This window comes from Palaemon carinicauda, chromosome 8 (assembly GCF_036898095.1).
Source record: "Palaemon carinicauda isolate YSFRI2023 chromosome 8, ASM3689809v2, whole genome shotgun sequence".
Classification (NCBI taxonomy): domain Eukaryota; kingdom Metazoa; phylum Arthropoda; class Malacostraca; order Decapoda; family Palaemonidae; genus Palaemon; species Palaemon carinicauda.
Window position 1 is genome coordinate 142,115,758 of NC_090732.1, and position 23,170 is coordinate 142,138,927.

General features: G+C 44.7%; 1 protein-coding gene across 7 annotated transcripts in view; it reads left to right on the forward strand.

The window, feature by feature from the left end:
• LOC137645997 (solute carrier family 35 member C2) overlaps window positions 1-23,170 on the forward strand; it is a 132,164-nt gene that overhangs the window by 60,364 nt on the left and 48,630 nt on the right. For all 7 annotated transcript variants that reach the window (XM_068379120.1, XM_068379122.1, XM_068379121.1 and 4 more), the window contains 5 exons: window positions 1,570-1,784; window positions 1,922-1,994; window positions 17,771-17,889; window positions 18,006-18,139; window positions 18,291-18,400. In XM_068379120.1, the coding sequence (XP_068235221.1) occupies window positions 1,570-1,784; window positions 1,922-1,994; window positions 17,771-17,889; window positions 18,006-18,139; window positions 18,291-18,400 (651 nt within the window). The remainder of the gene's footprint in view (window positions 1-1,569; window positions 1,785-1,921; window positions 1,995-17,770; window positions 17,890-18,005; window positions 18,140-18,290; window positions 18,401-23,170) is intronic.

Here is a 23,170-nt window from a genome sequence, read left to right on the forward strand (position 1 = left end):
AGTAGCAAAGGCCTCACTTGAGTTGCCATGGTTGGAAGTTGCTTGCTTGGCCTTGGACAGTGAGAATTCTCAGATCTCCTGGCCTAGGAATTCACTGCAATAGATCTAGCTGGTCAAGTAAGATCTGGTCTCCTATACTCTTAGCAGAGGAGATTCTTCTTGCCCAACAATGTCGGCCAATATCCTTTTCCTGTCGATCTTGCAGTATCTGCAGTGACTGTGAGTTTGCCTGTGGAGAGACTCGAGACTTAGGGCACAGTCTTCTCAGCTCTTGAGTCTGTTGCTATAGAAACCTTCCATGGCCAGCCTCAAGGCTGCTTCCTGGTTCTTCCAGGGGTGCGGTGCAGTTGCATACTTCACCACTACTCAGGATTAGGAAAATCCTGAAATGTTAATGAATTACAGTGTGTTGGATCTTTGTGAAGGCTGTGACCTTCAGTGCATACCAGTCAGCAAACCAATGATCCAGCTGGATTCTGATGAGGCGGGATGTGTTGGTTTCTCAATTCTCCTGGCAAGTTGGACAAGAGGTAACATCAACATCGAGGAATGCCTTGTTGCTGGAGGTTATGTTTTCTCTTTCTGCAGAGAGACGTAGAGGTGATGGTGCTAAATTGGAGGAAGACTAACTATGACTGACTTATTCATCTTTCAGTTACCTAGACCTTTTGAAGGTGGCTGCAATGGAAACTAGGATCAGCTATGTAGAAAGCTCTAGCTGCCTTCAAAACTCATTCAGGACCTCTAGCAGCTTCTTTCTCCAAGAAAGGTGCCGATAGTACTCCACACTTTCATGCCTATCCTGGCAGTTCAAGAGCAGCAGTAGAGGTAAAAAGAGAGGAAGGGGACGCTGAAGTTGGCTATCCCCTTCTCCAGGTGCTGCGAGTTGGGGGTATGTGTGTCATGCCATTAGGCAATGTGGCGGAAACATAGAAAAGTCCTTTTGGATGGATACTTCTTGATCTTCATAGATCTTCATCCTCGCCTCATTTGTACTTGGATGGCATTCCAGAGTTTCCTTTTGAAATCACTGAAACCTCTTGACTTAGTAGCAGAGGTAAAAGCAATAGGAGAAGACTGCAGTCAAAGTCATTCAAGCGGTTCTCCGCATTTCTACAGTTGATTCATCCTGTTGGAGAAGTTGACTGGGAATTGGAGATTGGTCGTCAACCTCTCACTGTTGAACAAGTTTTTTCCTTGAATCGGTGCTCAAATCTCTTTCTTCCAGAGGGAGAACAGCAGTAAACTCCGGTAAATATTGAAATGATTTTGTATAAGAAATTGTTTTCCTTTTGAAAATTCTGTTTTTCTGCTTACTTCAAGTAAGAACTCTCTTCAATAGCAGTAAAAACAAAACAATTACTTTTTGTGATTAAAAGTAGGACTTCTTTCCAATTGCAATAAATAACAATGAAGTTACCAATAAATGATTCTAAATAATTTACCCATTCTGTATTAGACATTAGTTTAGTCTTTTGTACTCTTGTTTTGCAATGTGAAACAAAAAATTTTAATTTTTGTTATCAGCTTAGTTTATGAAATAAAAACTGAATTTTCCTTTTTTTTCAGGTTTTTAAATTCCCGTTAACCGTCGTAATAGTGCACCTTTTTATGAAATTTGTGTTAGCTGGACTATGTCGATTAACGTATACATATATAACTGGTATTCCAAGAGTTACCCTCGCATGGGATGTATACTGGAAAAGGGTACTACCCCCAGGGGCTGCAGCAGGAATTGATATTGGTCTTTCTCAGTGGTCCCTAGAATTTGTTACGGTAGCACTGTGAGTATGTGTTATAATTTGTTACTGCCGGAGCATTATGTAATATGACTTTTGACTGGTGTAGAGTATAATTATCATAAAGTACTTTAGTTAATTTTTAGTACAACTACAGTACAGTATGATTTTTTTCTTTACAGGTACACTATGTCCAAGTCTACAGCATTGTTGTTCATTCTTATTTTTGCTATTGCCTTTAAATTAGAAGAAATGGTAAGTGTATATTCTTGAAAATTTCATTTGAATTTCTTCCTTTGCTTAAAGTACTGTAAATTGTACAAAACTTGTTCTTTATAATGACATATCTTCAGCAGTGCTTAAATTTACTGCTTGTAAGCAATAATGCACTGAGAGGTAAGCATTTAGTGAAGGGAATTTTGTTCATGTGAGGATGCAAACCTTCAAAACCATTTGTGTATTTATGTTAAGGGGTTGCTGTAAGCAGCCCCCCACCCTATTTTTTGGAGTGTTTTTCTTGCCTTTCCAATCAGGAAGACAATGAACTGGGATGGTAACTCTTTTAGCTTCATGGTAAATTTTTCTGCCTCAGGAAAGAGTTACCTGTTTTGAATGGATTGTTGCCAGTACCTGCATACCCAGTAGTGAAAATTATTTGTCTTGCAGATTCACCTGTTGTTAACAGTGTTCCTCGAATGGTGATCCATGTATTGCAGTGTTAATGAATGGTCCCTTATGACAAAACCATCATTGTAGTGGTTTGTTTTTGGGTGAAGGAAGCTCTGTAGCTTCTTCCTCAGAGGGAGAGCTAGTAGATTCTTCCTCTGAGGGAGCACAGTTGTTATTGGTCACCCAGACCTTGACTTCTCTGTGAAAGAAGAAAGGTTTGCAAAGGGAAGGAAAATTCACCCTTAATCTTCCTGCTCTACTCCTGTACCGATATCTTCACCCGCCTCCATTTTCTTCACCGGACATATCTTCCTTGAGAAGACGACAAAAAACATAATTGCGTGGGAAGGCCTTTCACTAAAGGTTCCTGGGGACTTACAACAATTGCTCTCCTTCTTTAGGAGGGAGTGTCGATACTTAGCCATTAATTAGTATCTTTACAGTCAGTCAAGAAAGTGAGAGCTGCTGTTACAGTTACGCTGTTCCACCAGAAGCGGGTGAGCTATCGTACTTGGACAGACCAAGCATCATCCCCATAGACCAGGGGAATGGGGTAGAGTATATGTTGCCACCTTTCTCTTTCTTCTCATAGTATGGAGGATTATTAACCCTTGTGCATGGTCTGTGCTCTGCAGAACTTGCTTTGTGAATGGTATCTTCGAGGTTGGTTAGCATTTGTGAGCCTGTTGTTACAGTCATCACTGTTTAATTAGTTGTAGGTGAGTGGTCCTACTTGGATCAATCTCCAGCACTGTATGGTAGATCAATATGGGTTTCATCCACTCCAGCACCTCAAGCTGATACGGAGTTCACACGTTGGCTTGCACCTTCGAAGTCAATTAATGAATGTCACCCTGGTGTTACAGCCATCACTGTTTCATTAGTTGCAGGTGAATGGTGCTAAATGGACCAATCTCCAGTACCGTACGGTAGGCCTATAGAGGTATTGTTCAAGCTACCTCTTATGCTGATAGGGAGCTTCCGTATCAACTGGTACTTTTGGGGTCCGTTATGGATCGTGAGCTTGGTGTGACATCACAACTGTTTCATCATTTTCAGGTCAAAGGTCCTATTTTGGACCAATCTCCAGCACCATATGGTGGATCGATCTGGGTATCATTTATGCTACTCTTCATTCTGTTACAAAGTGTAATCTGGGGAGCTTGTTTGCCAACCAGTACCTGAGGGGTGGTCTAACAGTTTTGAGCTTGGAGTAACAGCTACTGCTGTTCACCTTCGAGCCGTTACAGAGTTTTCTCAAGGACCAGGTGAGACCTGTGCAACAGTGACTAATGCTTGCACTCTTATCAGGTGATTGGTCCTTCTCAACCACTGTCAATACTAATAAAGTGTTTTGACCAGTCCTGCCCTCCTTGGAAAATCAAACCTCCCACATAGAGTTTAACCAAAGTCCTCCAGCCCCTAAAAAGAATTCCCTATGAACTATTAAAATGTGTCTTAACAAGGATCCGACACAAGACATTTTTTTTGCTTGCTTTACCCTCGACTAAACATGTCGGGGAACTACTCAGCTTGTCTTATTTGTTTACACATTTCGAGCATTGGAGGTAGGTCTCTCACTCTTGTACCAGAGTTTGTAGCAAAAAATCAGAACCCTGCTATTCTTAATCCAAATTTTGACACTTCTTTCTTAGGGAAGTGACCGACAATCAGCATTGTTTGCTTTTTCTTCCTTGCTAGGTCAAGGTACAGAAAATGTTTATTAGCGCGGAAAGGTAAAAGAAGATCTCCTAAAACACTATATGTTTCTGGCGTCCTAAGGTCATTAACAGTATGCTATTTTCATAACAAGGTGAGTTGGAGGGACAGGCACAGGCATGAGCTCAAAAGGTTAGGGGAGTGGTATAACTAGCCAATTGGAAAAATTTGCAAGTATTTAAAAGCAGGTGTCTGAAGACATCAGACCACCTTCATGGCACACTGCTTAGGGGAATGCACCCACAAGTCACTGGATACCTTTATCATAGGACCAGTTGTAGCTGCTCAACAGGTAGTGGCACAAACCTAGCTCCTTCCCAGGACAAGAAGCAATGCATCTAAGGTAGCGGTTGTGCCGTCAGTCTGGTCTTTTTTCATCTTTACTTTTCCCTTCTATGGGGTGCAGCAGTCACACTGGTATATTGCTTGAATGGATGTTATTACATGTAACCCTCACTAATGAGTACCTTTTCTATTGTGAGTAAAATAGAAGGATGGATAATAATGTAGACCCAACAATTTACTATTGCCTTATTGTACAAATATGGTATTCTCCAAGGGCACAAGTTCTTCCATGATATGTCATTATACAATACCAAGCCTATTGCCTAAAAATAGTCCCATAGAAAGTGGATTGGAGTCATCACTCTACTCCCAATTGGTCTGAGTGCTCAGACATCCCAGGAATTTGCAAGCCAGTTTGGTGATAGGGGCATCCTGCCACCTAAGGATAAGTCTCCTATTAAAGAACCAATTTTTGTATATTTGTGTAAGAACAAATACAAAATTGCAAAAGTAATTTGTATTTGTTTTAGCTATATAAACTTGAATCCTAGGTCAAGGTCAAAGTGGCTACTTGTTGAGTAGGCAGTGGGGATGGATTTACCTGCCTTGTAATAATTTTGACAACTAAGTTTTCCAGCTTTACGGAAATCTTACTCCCACTAAAAGGCTCAGGTTTGTATAGTAAGGGAAAATACTCATTACTTTTTTAAAATTTGCTATTTTGCACAAATAGATCCTAACTGCTTTGGATACACAGGACACTGCCCACCCATCTGCTCATAGCTTGTTGACCTTTTACCTAATTTGAAATTTGATCATGGTGTGGTACAGGGAGTTTGGAGGAACAAACCAACAAAGCTTTCAAAGCATGAAACTTTTGGTTTTTCATACCAATATCTTCTATACTAATTCTTCTCTTCCCATATCCCTGTACCGTAGATTTATATACATCTTACAGTAACAGTGAAGAGAATATTTGATTCTTACCGTTGAGTCCAGATCATTGCTTCTCTTACAGCTGGAAGATACAAGGCAATGTGCCTCGAGACATTTGAAACTGTGAATGTGGGCATAATATGTTTGATGTCGTAGATTGTAGAGTAAAAGTTTGTCATGGAAAATATTTTTGGTAATCATGATCATTATCTAATTTAAATGTATGTAGAAAGAAAAACATTTCATATGCCATAGGTTATACATTATAGAGCTTACACATCACAGCCAATGTCTTTGAAAATTTACTCAGGCAGAAACAAGTAATGTACTGTCTTAATCTTATCTCCTTGTATTCACTAGGTATTTGTTCCCGCAGGTATAGTAATCTTTCCTCCTTTAAAATAGAGTTATTTTTTTAGCGGTACAAGAAATTCCAAGGAATTGTTAACAAGGCACAGTAGTTGGTTAACAACAGGTAGTGCAAAGTTGAAACCCTGCCCATCCACCTGTCACAGAATAGCCACTTAAGTCATTGGTTGCAACAGACACAAACGTATCACCATGCCCCTCTCTTAACTGAAGGATCTTTTTTTCCATTCTTTTTTTATATGATCTGATTTTTATTTTATATTTATGAGCCCCCTTACTGTTAGCAATTGTGAGCTGTGTTTTACAGCCTCTGATTTTTCATTAGTTGAAAGGATTGGTCCTGCCCTGACCGATCTGTAGCACCATACAACAGACTAATGGAGTATCAGCCTCTCTCTGCCTCATGCTAATACAGAGCTCATGTATCACTTGTACCTTCATAGTCTGTTAGTGATTGTGAGCCTGGTGTGACAGCTACCAATGTTTTGTCAGGTCCATAACCTGAACATATCTCTGGATGTGCATGGTTTGGCACTGTTGGTGCCATATCCTTGCTAGGGTGATAGGTATTCAGTGTCCTATTATTAACTTTGTTTTAAGCCAACATTGGCCAGAGCCCTAACAGCTTCTACAACCCTTTGATTAACTGTTCGGTGGTTGTTGAAGTCACTTCCCTTGCTTCTATACAGGACGAGGAAGTATAACATGTCCAGGTAAGAAAGGGCCTTTTTATTTTTTTTTATTTTTTTTTTATTTTTTTTATATTAAGGCAAAGATTTTTATACGAGGAGGTACGCACAACAAATTCTAAAATTAATTTGTATTTATCCTAGCTATACAAACCTGAGTCCTTTAAATCACATTTCCCACATTAACCATCCATCTCAGTCCTAGGCCTAATGACAAGAATAAAATTTAATGATAAATTGTTCCGTAACTGACATACAAACCATGCTATTTAATATGGGGTGTTATTACTTTTGGCGTAGCTGAAATGACGAGCCATTAGAATTTTAATGAGGGTTTACTACTCCATCACTAGTTAGCGGAGGGGTAAGGAGGGTAGCTTGCTAACCCCCCCCCACACCTGTGCTTGAGCTCACTTTGCTCTCGGCTCAGGTGGTAGTCGGACGTGTCCGCTTTCACCCTCGCCTTCTTGACAGCCACACAATGCTTTTTAATTTTCCTTTTACAGGTATGCGTGAAGTTGGCCTCTGCTATGCGAAAGTGTCCTGGATTACCCGACCGCCCTTGTGGCACATTTATGTCGGCGGTCGATACGGACCCTCACACCCTTTGTCCTTATTGTAGGGGCCAGCAGTGTGATAGAAATAAAGTGTGTGGTGAGTGTAGGGAGAGGTCTATCTCCCAGTGGGAGAGGTTTTCCCGGCGCCGGAAGAAGTCCAGGCGGGATATTTCTCCTTCGAAGGTTTCTTTGAAAAGAGAAAATCCCAAGGGCTCTTCTTCTGTGGCTCAAATCTCTTCTGAAGCTCCCGCTTGATTGGTTTCTTCCGAGAAACTGTCGAGTGGTAGCGTAGGCCATAGTTCTGTTGCCCGATCTCGGGGTTTGGGAGAGGGAGTTACCTCCTGTAGCGAGGCAGCTCCTCCTCCTTCCCCGGGGGAGGATTTAAATATTCATGTATTTAATGATGATTTGTTTCAGCTTTGGGCTTCCTTGGGGCTTGAGGGTTCGCCCTCCAAGTAAGCCTTGTTTGATATGATTCGGTTGGGGACCGCTGTCAAACATTCGCCGACTTTGGCAGAGTTGATCCTCTGTCTATCGTCGATGTTGTCGTGGCAGAGTGTGGCGGGATGTCAACAAAAACAAACCCCCACACCTTTGATCACTCTTCTTTCAAAATATCCCACAACACATACTTTCCCCTTACTTTACTTTAAACTAGACTATTGCACGAAGGGAAAAACAAACAAAACATAACCTTAAAACTATATTCACCGCAACCAAAACAAAAATCACACATTAAACAAACTTAACACTAGACAGACATAAATAACACTTTATATTTATATTATAGCGGTGTGTGTGGGTACACAGAACTCACCAATCACCAAAAACTTTACAACCCAACACCAACAGTCCCCACACAGTAACGGAAATCACTTAAACACTAAAATAAATCACTTAATACTAAAACATACGAAAAAACCTTAAATATTTAATATACGTGTGTGGCCACCGTCGTCCATAGACTCCACACACTGGCAACAGTCCTTAAGCCAATTGCCACAACTTCCTGGCAAACAATAACTGCAGTTAATTCGACTGTTCAATCACATTATCGTTGGTCATCATCATCATCATCTCATCATCATCATGTCATCATCATCAACACGAACAAATTTATTTTCAGCCGGGTCGTCAACAATTAAAATTCTTTCAATATCTCGCAGTCTAAATATAAACATCCGCAGTCTTCTCCTAAGTTCATATTATACGGTCCAGGTCGTCATCAATCTATCAAATGTGCGGCAGGCAACCAACAGGCCACAGACAAACAAAAACTCCAAGGAGTTTAAAAGAGTCTAAGGACCTAAAGGAGGAATTACGGCTCCGAATATAAAAAAATCACTTCACAGCCGGCTTTCAAAGAACAAAAATAACATAACCGACTCCTACTACAGTCAAATATCCAATGCTCTCGCCCAAGACATTCATTACCGCCCTAACCTAGCTAAAAAGGTAAACAAACAACCTCAAATATACCGACAGTCTTTCCCACTATGAACAATCATTCGCTAACTACCCTTGTTCTTCGGCGCGCACCGCGGACACACAAACACACACGCACATACAAACACACATACTCTCTCGCGCACGCGCGATCTAGCGAAACTAAAGCAAATGAAATTCTCTCTCTCTCTCTCTATTTGACAAAACTAAAACAAATAAACACACTTTCTCTCTCTTGCAATTTGACAAAACTTAAGTAAATAAACACTCTCTCTCTCTCTAATGACAAAGCTAAAGCAAATAAAATGTCTCGATTTGGAAAGAAAAAAAATAAATTAAAATAAAATTAATCCTCCACAAGAGGCTTCCGATGCGTTATCTCAAACCTCTGCTCGTGATGATCCTGCTGTAGCCGAAGACTAAGTTCCTCCCTCTGCACATCCTTCGAGGGAGGAACTAAGTCCAACGGTCTCTCCTACCGGTGATTCTCCTCCTCCGGGGAGTTCACTCACAGAGACTCCTCTTCGGAGGACTGCTGATGGTCAGCCCGCTGACCCCACGGCCCCCAGAGGGCGCATAAGGCGTAAAGCCCGCCTTCCTCTTTGCCGTAGAGGCCTTCCTTCACCTCACAAGGGTGTTAGGTGGCGCCTCTTCGGTTCATCGTCTCCGCAGTCCGCCGCAGAGGAACCTCGTCATTGTTCTCCGACTCTCCCAGCTACAACCCTGGATCTCTCTGCAGACCGTTTGCGATCTCCTTCGGTGGAAGGTCGTCCTTAAAAAGGACACGCCGACCTTCCACCCGTCAGACCTGCTAACCTGCCATCACCGTTCCTGGCTGCTGACGCACTGTGGGCGCCAACGCATCCTGTTGTAAAACAGGCAAGGGTCCCTTCAGGGCATCTAGGGCGTATGCCCTAACGCGCCATCATTCCACGCCTGCGCGCCCACGAGGTTTGCGTACGCGCGCCCTGCCCGCCCACGCCCTGCCCGCTCACGCCCTGCCCGCCCACGCCCTGCCCGCCCACGCCCTGCCCGCCCACGCCCATCGCCACAGCCTGATGTGCGCTCTCATGCGCGCCCGCGCGCAAAAGATGTGTCTCCTGCGCGCGCGCCCAACGGTATCGCCCGCACGGGCTCTTCGGCCGGAACCTGCGTGCCCGCGCGCGTGCGAACAGTTACCTTCGCGCGCGAGCGTTTATCCATCCTTCAGTGCATCCTCGGCCTTCTCCAGCTCGCGCCATCGCGCACCCTCGCTCGCCTGCGCCCACCCTCGCCATCGCCCTCGCGTGCGTGCGTGACCCAGGGCATTTCTCATCATGCAAGCGCCAGCACGCTCCCCAGTGCGATCCTCAACCCCCCACGCGCGAGGCTGCAGGACAACGGGCGGCCAGGTCATCATCGTTGCGTTCCCCCCCTCCGCAAGCGCAGAACAGCGCGCTCGACGGCAGGGGGGAAGATTCCGGAAAGGTCCAGGGACTTTACTTCTCCTTCATCTTTTCAGGCGAACCCCCCCTTTGGTAACTCCTCCTAGGATCCGGTCGATCCCCTTCCCTCCAGAGGGAGTTTCTGACAGCGCAGCCGTCAGTCAGGAGCCTTGGTTTGGGTCCCTGGTCAGAGCGGTCATGCAGGCTTTGAAGCCTGTTCTCTCTGAGCTGGGCCACAAATCATTGGAAGCTTCTACTCCCCTGAAGAGGAAGAGAGGAATGTCGAACGTGGTAACTTCTCCGAGGGCGAAGCTGACTGCTCGTAAGTCCTTGAGGAAGGCCTCCTCACCCCCCCCCCTCGGACTTTCACTCTTTCCCCTTCGGACGAAGATTTCCCGTCCTCAGGGGAGTCATGTGAGGTGAGGCGTTTCCCATCGCACCAATGAGGGAAACCCCACCTCGCACTGGAAAGTCTTCTCGGGTAGGGGTGGAGAAGAGCCTCCCACTATCGTTGTTGGAGTCCTACATCCCTCCAGGAGGGAGTCGAAGGACTCCAAGACTGTGCCAAAGTATCTTCAAGGCTTAGACCGGAGCTAGCCAAGCACTCGGAAAACCTCCACGAGTCCCCCCAAGAAGAGCCTTTGGGGACAGGAGACTTTGCTGCTAGCCCTTCAGGAGGGGAGCTGCAGGAGTCAGAGCATATGTTCTGGCAGGTTCTGACCCTTATGAGGAATCTCAATGGGTTTGCGGATCCAGAGATTCCCCCTCGTGAGGGCAAAGACACGGTCTTGGCCCGAGTCTTTGGGACTCAAAAACCCTCGAAGGCCAGCGCGGCTTTGCCTTGGTCTCAAGGAGTTAAGAGTGCCAGAGACAAGGTCGAAGCCCAGCTCTCCGAGCTTGCCTCCTCAAGCCGATCCAGCGCCGGCAACAAACTCCTCCCGCCTCCTCGTGTCCAACAGAGGAGGTACTTTGACATCGTTGAGGAGACTTGTTCAGCTCTTCCCCTACACCACTCTTTGGAAAAGCTTACCAGGGGAGTCCCTCTAGAGAAACTCTCGAACCGGTAGGTCTCGTTCTCGGCAACGGAGATCCTTAGCCAGGAGAAGGTAGCGAAGTGTGCCATGCAGGCAACTTCGTGGCTGGACATTTGGCCAGGGTCCTTAGGCATCCTGTTACATTCAGAGGACTTGTCCAAAGAAAGTACCAGGAAGGCCATGGAGACCTTTTTACTCTCGGGCACTCACACGATCGAGTTTCTAGCCCACTAAGTCTCGAACTTGTGGGCTAATACCATCTTGAAACTTTGAGATGTGGTATCTGAGAGATTCCATCAAAAGGTCCCCAATACCGAGATCAGCAGGCTCAGACATTCTTCTGTTATGGGGAAGAACTTGTTCGAGCCTAAGGACGTGGAGCAGGCGGCTGAGAGGTGGATGAAGTCCAACCAGGACTCTCTCCTACATAGGGCTCTAACATCGAAGCCCTATAAACCTCGAGCACCCCAGCAACCACGTCCTACCAAGACCACAAAACCGGCAGCTGCAGCGAAGACAACGGTGTCTAAGCCCTTTCCTGTCAAGGACAAGAAAGGCAAAAAGTCCTCCAGGGGAGGAAAGAATCCTAGAGGGAGCCGGCGAGGCTGCAAACGCTGGGATTGGCAGTCCCCCTGCCTGTCCACCAGTGGGGGGATGCCTATAAAGTTGCGCGAACAGGTGGCAGCAACTCGGGGGCGATTCCTGGACGATTTTCGTAATCAGTCAAGGATATCGCGTCCCGTTCACAACATCTCTACCTCCCCTGACAGCGGATCCAGTGTCGTTGAGCTCCCTTGCCATGGGATTGTCAAGGGGGAAGCCCTTCGGGCAGAAGTCCAGATCATGTTGAAGAAAGGCGCTCTCCAAGCGGTCCTCGACGGGTCCCCAGGCTTCTTCAGTCGACTCTTTCTTGTAAAGAAGGCGTCTGGAGGCTGGAGACCAGTCATCGACCTCTCAGCTCTGAACAAGTTTGTCAAGCAAACTCCGTTTAGCATGGAGACCGCAGACACGGTCAGACTTGCAGTGAGACCGCAAGACTTCATGTGCACACTGGACCTAAAGGAGGCGTACTTCCAGATCCCAGTCCATCTGTCTTCAAGGAAGTACTTAAGATTCAGCCTAGACAACAAGGTGTACCAGTTCAAGGTGCTGTGTTTCGGTCTCTCCACAGCACCACAGGTTTTCACCAGAGTGTTCACCCTAATATCGTCGTGGGCACACAGGATCGGCATCTGTCTCCTCCGTTATCTGGACGACTGGCTGATCCTAGCAGACTCGGAGTCAGCCCTTCTTCGACACCGAGACAAACTTCGGGGACTTTGCCAAGATCTGGGGATCATGGTAAATCTCGAGAAGTCCTCTCTGCTTCCCACTCAAAGACTGGTATATCTAGGCATGATCATAGACACCAATCTCCACAAAGCCTTCCCATCAGACGACAGGTTAGCAAGGCTGAGGAGGGTTGCAAGCCCTTTCCTCAGACGAGAAGAACTTCCAGCCCAATCGTGATTACGTCTCTTCGGCCACCTCTCATCCTTGGCTCATCTAGTTCCCAACGGTCGCCTCAGGATGAGATCCCTCCAATGGCGACTCAAGTCTCGGTGGAATCAGGGTTACAATTCCCCGGACGTCATGATCCCTATGGGTCCTGCGGAACAGACGGACCTTCAGTGGTGGGTGACAGACGAGAACCTACGAAGAGGAGTGGATCTTCTCGTCCTCCCCCGGATTTGATGCTGTTTTCGGACGCCTCAAAGGAAGGGTGGGGGGCCCACGTTCTGCAACACAGGACCTCAGGCCTGTGGTCAGAATCAGAAAAGCGCCTCCATATAAATCTGCTAGAAATGAAGGCTGTATTCCTGGCCCTTCAACAGTTCCAACAATACCTGGCGGGTCACTCTGTGATGGAGCGACAACACCACCGTAGTGGCTTACATCAACAAGCAAGGAGGTACCTTTTCAAAGCAGCTATCCCATCTCGCAGTAGAGATACTGAGATGGACCGAAGCCCACTCGATTCCACTATCAGCACGCTTCATTCCAGGCAAGAGGAATGTGCTCGCCGACAGTCTGAGCAGAGCGTCTCAGATAGTGAGTACCAAGTGGTCTTTGGATCATCTAGTAGCCAACAAAGTCCTGACTCTGTGGGGTTCCCCGACTGTGGATCTGTTCGCTACAGCGCTGAATTTCAAGCTTCCGCTGTACTGCTCCCCAGTCCCGGATCCCAAGGCGCTCTGGCAAGATGCTTTCCAACAACGGTGGGACAACATCGACGTATACACCTTTCCCACGTTCTGTCTGATGAGGAAGGTGCTCAACAAGACCAGAATATCGGTCAATCTTTCGATGACCCTTATAGCTCCGCTATGGCATCACGCGGAATGGTTTCCGGACCTTATGTAACTCCTAACGGAACTTCCGAGAGAACTCCCTCCACGACACGAGCTACTCAAACAACCACACGCCAACATCTTCCACAAAGCCGTAGCTTCGCTACGACTTCACGCGTGGAAACTATCCAGCATCACTTCGCTGAGAGAGGATTTTCCCAACAAGTTGCGGTCAGGATGTCTGGACACCTGCGAAGGTCATCCGCATCTGTCTACCAGGCAAAGTCGGGAATCTTCTGTGGTTGGTGTCATGGAAGGGGTATCTCTCCACTCGATGCCACTATTCCAGCAATAGTGGAGTTCTTCGTGTATTTGCAGGGAGAAATGTGCCTTTCAGTCTCGGCGTTGAAAGGCTATCGCTCAGCCTTAAGTCTAGCCTTCAGGCTCAAAGGAGTGGACATTTCTTCTCGCTGGAACTTTCCCTACTCATACGAAGTTATGAACTTACCTGCCCTCAGTCGGAAGTGAGACCTCCTCCATGGAACGAGGTTTGAGTTCTCAGGTCTCTTAAGAGACCTCCCTACGAACCATTACGCCAGGCTTCAGATCGCCACCTAACTTGGAAGACGGTGTTCCTACTAGCTTTGGCCTCGGCCAAGCGGGTCAGTGAACTTCATGGTCTCTCTTATGACATCGCCCATTCAAGGCGATGGGGGAAGGTAATGTTCAAATTCGTCCCTGAGTTTATTGCTAAGACTCAGAATCCGGGAGTGCCGGACCCTCGGTTCGACTCCTTCCAGATTTTGAGTCTTCGCTCTGTAACAGATGACCCAGACCATCTCCTACTGTGTCCAGTAAGGAGTCTGAGGCTATATCTCAAAAGAACGGCTGCAGTACGTCCCCAGGTGCAGGCATTGTTTGTGAGCACTGGGAGGACTAAGAGGAGGGTCACCAAGAACACCATTTTGGCATGGATTCGTAGGGTGATCCATCTGTCCCTGAATCCAGACCCTCCTCCGTCACGTCGCCCTAGAGCACATGACGTCAGGGGCGTAGCTACGTCCCTGGCCTTCAAGAAAAACTTTACAGTGACGCAGGTGCTCCAAGCTGGGGTGTGGAAGCATCAGACGACCTTCACAGCCCACTACCTGCAAGACGTGACCCACAGGAGGCTCGATACGTTTTCTATCGGCCCTGTGGTGGCTGCACAACAGCCGGTTTAAAACCTCAGGCTCCTTAATGGACAAGTAGCAGAAGGTTGAGGGCATTGTTACCCGGTCTTAGTCTGCATGAATGAAAAGGTATGTGTGGCCCTTATTCTTTTCTTCATCCTCCCCTCTCTTGGGGAAAGCAGCATCCTGGGTTCTCTGCACAGCTGACCTCGAACCACTGCAGGTAAGCCATGTTTCCTTGTGTTCCTAGTATTAAGCTAATACTTTCACATCCCCCTACCCTGACGAGGTGGTATTGAGAGAGTCCTAGCCTAAAGTTTCCATCTAAAGACTACAGGTCAACTTCCTAGAACGAGTCACACTTCATACCTTCACACACAGCTTACGTAAGCCGCAGCCCTTGCGAAACAAGGTTCTAGCGAGGTGCAGGGACTCCTTATTGTTGAGTGCTGACACACTCAGATACTGAGTCCCCGGGCAAAGCCAAAAGCCAGTACTGGCTGGGACTTTCCACCCTTCCTAACGGGTGAGTCACCCATATTAAATAGCGTGGTTTGTATTTCAGTTACAGAACAAATGACAAATTCGTAGGTAATTTGTATTTTTCCTAACTATACAAACCTTAGCTATTTAATCAAACTTGCGCGCCAGCCCTATCCCCTTTGAAGTCCTACCTCTAAACAAAGTGAGCTCAAGCACAGGTGTGTGTGTGTTCGGGGGGGGGGGGGGGGGGGGAGTAAGCAAAAAAAAAAAATAGCCCCATTTCATATAAAATAGATTACAAATATTTTCCTTTATCATATTACAGTAGTCTGTATAATACTCTAAAGTTCAGTACAGTATGTTGTTGTTATAGTCGTGGCGATGAAATTCTCACGAAACAAAAACACGCCATTTGATTACAACAGCTTATTCATCTCTCTCTCTCTCTCTCTCTCTCTCTCTCTCTCTCTCTCTCTCTCTCTCTCTCTCTCTCTCTCTCTCTCTCTCTCTCTCTCTCTCTCTCTCTTCGTGTTATACAATACTTACATTTAGATGAAGAAACTAAAATTAGTTTTCTTAGTGTCAATTAAATACGAAACGAAAAAATTATGCCGAGTCTACATCCATTTCAATCGTAGCTAAAAATACGGCATCCGATTTCATCAGCAAACCACTATTTTTTGGGAAACATCATTTTATTCTAGAAAATTGCTACTCTTTAAATAGTTAATTGCACATTAAGAAAGAGTGTACTTTTCTTTTTAAATTTCGGGTGTGTTTTAAAAATTGAGTATTGTTGACTTCTTTTTGTTTTACTTTTGGCTGTGATTAGATCAGCTGACATCTAGCTGCTGTTCGAGAGTGTACAAATACACTGACAAAGTATCGTTTATACCATTTCTTAACTTATTCAAACCGTCTACAGTATACAGTTGATATTACATAAGCACCAATGTGTTATAACCTATCAAATTTTTTGTTATTACATTTAAACTCTCTCTCTCTCTCTCTCTCTCTCTCTCTCTCTCTCTCTCTCTCTCTCTCTCTCTCTCTCTCTCTCTCTCTCGGATACTTTTCACTACCTCCTATTCCTTACCTCTCTCTATCTCTCTAACAAATGATATCTTTGATGCTCCTTAAAGTTTCATTTATATTGAAAATCAATCATGATTCAATTTTCCTTACTTTCTCCAATCTCGCACCATCGGTCACATCGCGGTATTTTCGAAATTTCCGGAAAATCCGCAATATATGTATATACATGGGTTATGAAAAAAATCCGCGAAGCGGTGAATCCGCGATGGTCGAACCGCAAAGTAGCGAGGGCTCACTGTATTCCTATATTCTAATGATGTTCATATTGCTTCTTCTTCAGAAGCTTGATTTATTGACATTTACCTCTAAAATAAAAATATCCAATGTTTGTTCCTTTCAGTAAGTGCAGGTCTCTAGTAAAGTAAAGACACTTTAGTGGTTAATGACAAGTAGAAAAGTTGAAATACAAGTATAATAGCTAAAATAGCTGTTGTTTCCAAATTGGCTATTCTTAATATAACAGCTGTTTTTCGTTTAGTTATTTATAGCCATTTGCATTGCTAACAAAGCTTTTATTATTCATTCTCTTGCTTTTTTAACTTATTGGTCGAGAAGTTTGGATGAAGTGGTGGAGAAAAGGAGGTTAGTTTATTATAATTTTGTCTTAAAAAAGGTTGGCCAGGGCACCACCTGCCCGTTGAGATACTACCGCTAGAAAGTAATGGGTTCCTTTTGACTGGCCAGGCAGTACTACATTGGATCCTTTTCTCTGGTTACAGTTCATTTTCCCGTTGCGTACACTTACACCGAATAGTCTGGCCTATTCTTACAAATTCTTCTCTGTTCCCATACACCTGACAACATTGAGATTACCAAACAATTCTTCTTCCATGGGATTAACTACTGCACTGTAATTGTCCAGTGGCTACATTTCTCTTGGTAAGGGTAGAAGAGACTAGCTATGGTAAGCAGCTCTTCTAGGAGAAGGACATTCCAAAATCAAACCATTGTTCTCTAGTTCTGGGTAGTGCCATAGCCTCTGTACCATTGTCTTCCACTGTCTTGGGCTAGAGTTCTCTTGCTTGAGGGTACACTCAGGCACACTATTCTGTCTTATTTCTCTTCCTTTGGTTTTTTCAAGTTTTTGTAGTTTAATTAGGAAATATTTATTTTAATATTCTTACTGTTCTTAAAATATTTAATAATCCTTGTTTCCTTTCCTCACTGGGCTATTTTCCGTGTTGGAGCCCCTGGGCTTATAGCATCCTGCTTTTCAAACTAGGGTTGTAGCTTAGCAAGTAATAATGATAATAACTGGTATGATACATGAGATACATGATAAAAATTATTTTCTCAATAGTGAAAATTTTGAGCTCTCACAGTATGTAATATCACAAGTGTTACACAAGTATATGCATTGTTACAGTACAGTAATTTCCTTTATTAGTTTTTAGGTCAAAAACTGAAATATGAAAAATATAAGATTTATCTGCCCTCAGAAACCCACAATATAAAGAGGAGTCACTACTGTACATAAATTTACACATAAAATATTTATAAATCTGCAAAGTACAGTACTAAGGGAGTGATAGGTGAACCGTGTTATGCAGAAGGATTTCTGTAAATACTTAATCACCCAAGTTTGATAGTGATGAACTTAAAAAGATCTTAGAATTGTTAATTCTCAGGTCAGTGAGTCATGGCTATTCTGTGACAGGAATGTGGGGGTTGACTTCCCCCTTTTGCTGCTTGTTGTTAATCAATCATGTTAACGATTGAATGGCCATTCCAGCTTCACTAAAGACATATTCTCTGTTTGAAAGGACTCAGGGTTGTATGGCTAGAAAAAATTAAAGTTACTATTAAAACATTTTATATTTCAGAGATGGAGTGTTGTTGTATTGGTTGTACTCATTGCTGGTGGGCTCTTCCTTTTCACGTATAAATATACGCAGTTCAACTTGTTTGGATTTATTTTAGTGCTTATAGCATCGTTGCTAAGGTAGGTTGTAATGAAAAATATTCAAGAAATTATGATAATTTTTTTTTCAAATCAGAAGTACATCTACAGAGCATAAATGTTATTCATTGCTGTAATTTTTTTTTATAATTTTACAGTGGTCTTCGTTGGACTTTATCCCAGCTTGTCATGCAGAAGTCTGAGCTGGGGTTAAGTAATCCAATTGACATGGTTTATCACATTCAACCTTGGATGACTGTCTCCCTTCTTCCTTTAGCCATTATAATGGAAGGTAGGTCTTCAGGTGAACTACATATAAACAAGCTCTCTTATATTTTATTCAAATTCTAGGAAGACATGATCAATATTACTGTTATAAGTTAAGTATACTCTTTTTAAGTAATTTTACAGCTTTATGTAATTTGTTTGTTTGGAATTTCTAGGTACTTCGATAGCTGCAAGTGATTATGGATTCCGATTTAAAGTTACTGCAGATGCATTGTATATGTGGGGTAGGGTAATGTTTGGAGCGGTGCTGGCATTTTGTATGGAGGTATGTATTTTTTTTAACAGTATTTATGTTGTTTACTGTATTTTGGTGGTAATGGTGTTAGGCCATGGGAATTTTCTTAATCATTTCAAACACAAATCATTTAACTGGAAATGACCTTACACAAGACTTTGGGAATAAAAAATGACTGAATAATTTTATGGCTATCATATTTCTACTTTCTTTTGATGGTTATTTGTCTCTACATGTATGTAAACCTTTCATCCCTTAAATAGTGAAATGATTCAGCACAAGCTGGAACTACCGTTGAATTTGTTAATGAGGTGCTGCGTTTGGGAGAGAAGCCCTACTCCACCCCCTATCGGGATAGCGTCACTTTGAATTTCGGTTGCGATGAGTACAAACGTATCATTGCTCCCTCCAGCTAGCACCATTTTAATTTTTCATTCTTCTTCAACTGTAGCCTCAGCCTGATGCAACTGAATTTACTCCATACTAGTGTGGTATTAGTATTATTTGCTTACTTCTCAGCAATAGTAGATGTATGTCCCACATATTTTTAAAGCCTAGATTTTGTGTAGAATACAAAGGGAAAAAGTCCCTGTTAGCAAAAGCAGTTTCTCATTTGAAACACATGTCTTTTAGAGGACTCACGTGCTCCTTACACATGCGATGCACTGAATGTAGCTCTCTATCAGAGGAGCTTATGTCTGATTACTAATATTTAGCTGAAACCAGATTGAAAGATAGGTGAGCTCAATGAAAGATAAGGGAAACAAATATTACAGTAGTTTGAGGTCAATTTCCCATTCCTGCCCCCTATGCCCCTCAGCCTATCACTTCCCACACATAGGTGAGGTTAGAGCTTTGAAGACTTGGAATTTAGAAAAGTTTAATATTGATGATATAGAAGGGGATTTCAGATCTGAATTTAAGCTTCCCCATGAGAGCAACCCCCTCTACATTTTGCCTTTTACTTCTCATCCATTCCCTTTTGTCCAGATATGGGCAATGTGTTGAAATGCGGCCCGCAAAGGTTTTTAGGTTTCTTAAAACAAAAAAATGAAATTATTAAATACTCAACCTTTGTCTAAAGAATTCCTTTCCCACTCAAACTTCCAATTTACAATAAACATATCAGTGTTTCAAACTAAACTTCAACTGTGAGAGAGACAACTAAGAAATTAGAATGTTTTCCACTTTCCGAGATTAGCACAGCATAGACAAGCAGATTTCCTTTGTAAATGAGCTCCAGTCATTCAAGATGGAATTCTCTGACAGATTCCAAGACTTTAATCACCAAGATTCTTAATTTACAATGCTTTCTTTGCCATTTGAAGTAGATGTTAAATCTGTTCCTGAAAATTTGCTGATGGAATTATTTGATCTACAAGGAGATAACAAGCTTCATAAAAGATTAAGAGACATCTCTACTGAAGTTTTATTAGTTTTTGCCACGGGAAGAATATCCGCAGATACTGAAACAAGCAAGAAATTTTATTTCTAATTTTGGAAGTAGCTATTTATGTGAACAGTTACAGTACAGTATGTCAAATCGAAACCTAATCAAGACCTACTATTGAACATTTGCAGCTTAGCTTAAGAGTAACCACATCTGAAATTCTACCTGATATTGAAAGTTTGGTAAAGAATGTGAATGCGCAAAAATCTCATTGATACAGATGTTCAATTATCATGTTCTTTAATAGAATATCAATGAATTATATTGTTTATTTTTACATCATTTCAAATCATATTTTTCATACTAGTGTCAGTTTTATCAATAGGAAATAATAAAGAAATGGCATTTGGATATTTATAAAGAAAATAGAAAAATGAAATACAAAGAAATCTGGCCTGCAACAGTAAAGCGAATAAAAACAGAGAAGTGCAAAAAAAAAAAAAAAAAAAAAAAAAAAGTACATACTGTATGGGAAAGTAATATTTCTTGCATATGTTTTTATTCCGTAACTGGAATACAAACCAACACTATTTATAAGGATATTACTTTCGGCGAAACTAAAACGACAAGCCATTAGAATGTAGCGAGGGTTAACTACCCATTGCAGCAGGTTCTCAAGGATGGAGAACTTTCCCTTCCAACCTTTCTCCCTTGGACATCAGTCATCCCATTGGCGAATAGCCTTCCATGTAACTTGGCCGCCGCCCCAGGGGAATCATCATCATTTCGATACTATTCCGTTCAGCTGTTATTGTCGCCTTCCCCTCTACGCGTTCTTAGAAGGAATCTGCTTGACTTCGGTGTTGCTCTTTCTCAAGGTCATCGCTGTTCACTTTTTGTGGGTGGCCGGCAGTATACTTGCGGGGTGGGGGGGAGCACCTTTCCCGTTTGTGGGTTAGGTTGCGTTTCCGAATGGTCCTCCTCATTAATGAAGTGCAATTGTAACTGTTTGTAATGTAACTTTTCAGCTCCGTCTCCGCAGGGCACCCCTTTCCGTCGGAGGGTCGAGTGGTTCTCCTGAGTACAGGTAATCGCCAACTTACGACGGAGATCGGGACCAATAGATGCGTCATAAGTCGATTTCGTCACATGTTGAACTAAAAAAGTGAAGTTTCCGTAGATTTATTACGATGCTTTATGATTCGGCAATCATCTCAATCATATTTTATCAAGGCGGGCCTTGACATAACAAGAACCCGGCAGCCCGATGCAACCAACATCGGAGAAGCCGCCTGTCTCATATGTCTTGAGCCGCGGTGAAAATGATGTGGGCCAAGTGTGTGTGCGTGGCCGTTGCAAAGCCACGACCACCCAAAACAATATACAGTACCTAGCTACTGGCATTCTGTCGTTTCCTCCACCCTTCTTCATCTCTTTCTCACCATCATCATCACCACCAGCAAGTCCTGAGGCGACAGCACCGTGGGTGAAGGGGGCAGGCTTGGATAGCTGGAAGCCCTTAGCCCACGACTGCACTCAGGCGGCGAGTCTAAGATTCAGTCGCTCTCTGGTGACGGTGCCGTGACACGAGAGTTCGGCAGCTGGACCTGTGACTGGGCTGGCCTATTGAGGACACCGTAGCCCACCCCACATGGGGAGGCCCCTAGAAAAGGTGGGGTAAACATCGGACACGGCAAACCCGTCTGGTCAGCTCACCGCGGCTGGCGGACATCCCACTAATGCGGTCGAAATAACAAGAAAAAAATATTAACCTTAGGTGCGTGGAACATCCGCACCCTCCAAGACGTGACAAACACCAACCGCCCGGAACGACGTACAGCCCTCGTCTGCAAGGAGCTAGCTCGCTTCAATGTTGATGTGGCGGCTCTTAGCGAGACCAGACTACCCGAAGAGGGCAACATCAGGGAAGCTGGAACAGGCTACACCATCTTCTGGAAAGGTAAGGCCCTAGAGGAGCCTCGCATCTACGGTGTCGGCTTCGCCATCCGTTCCCAGCTAGTGCAGCAGCACAACCTCTCTCCCAAGGCCATCAGTGAGCGCCTGATGACTGTCCGCATCCCCATCACGCGGGACAGACATCTCACTCTGATCTCTGTCTACGCCCCGACTATGACCTCAACCGATGATAACAAAGCGGCCTTCTACACCCAGCTCGACCGCACCATCCAGGCAGTGCCCGCCAATGACAAGCTCGTTGTGCTTGGCGACTTTAATGCCCGAGTAGGCAAAGACCATCGCCTGTGGGAGGGAATCATCGGCCGCCATGGCATTGGAAATTGCAATGCCAATGTCCAACTCCTACTGGGTCTGTGTGCAGAACACCAACTTGTGGTAACCAACACCATCTTCCAGTTACCAAAGCGACAAAAGACCACATGGAGACACCCACGGTCTAAACACTGGCACACCCTGGACTACGTCCTGACCAGAGCCAGAGACGGAGGAGACGTCCGCATCACCCAATCCATGCCCGGAGCAGACGACTGCTGGACGGACTACAGACTCCTCATCTCCCGACTCTCCGTGACGACCCTACGACCACCCAGAAGGGCACCTGACAGCGTACCACACCAACGCTTTGATTGTAGTAAGCTCCGCAACCCACAGGTGGCACAGAACTACAAGGAGGCCTGCGAACAATACCTCGCAGACCCTGTGGGCCAGGCCACTGTCGAGCACTACTGGACCACCCTCAGAAACGCCATGGCCCGTGCCGCGGAGGAAACACTAGGCTACACCACCAAGAAACGGCAGGATTGGTTTGATGAGAATGATGCTACCATCTCTCTTCTCATTGAAACCAAACGACAAGCACGCCTGACTTTGGAAAACCAACCAACAGCAGCTAACAAATGTGCTCACAAGGTGGCTGAAGCTGGTTGCCAAAGAGGTATCCGTGAAGCCCAGAACACCTGGTGGCAAAGAAAAGCTGCAGAAATACAGAGTTTCGCTGACCAACGTGACCTGCGCAGCTTCTATGCAGCAACAAAAGAAATATTCGGTCCCACACGGTCATCAGTGGGCAGCCTGAAGGACGCGGATGGGGCCACGACCATTACCGACAGCGAGGGCATCCTGGCCAGGTGGAGGTCTCACTTTGAGAACCTCCTCAATGACCAAGCAGACACCCCAGACGATCTCCTGCGAATGACCCTGCAGCATCCCGTCCGTCACTGGATGGCACTACCACCCTCCATCCATGACTTCAACAAGGCCCTGCAGCGCATGAAGCCCGGCAAAGCCCCAGGGCCAGACAACATCCCGTTGGAGCTCCTCACTCACGGTGGCCCCGGCTTGAGGAACCGTTTATGCTCCTTATACTGAAAATATGGGAGACCAAGACCCCCCCCCCCCAGTGACTTCCGCGATGCAAACATCACTACCATCTT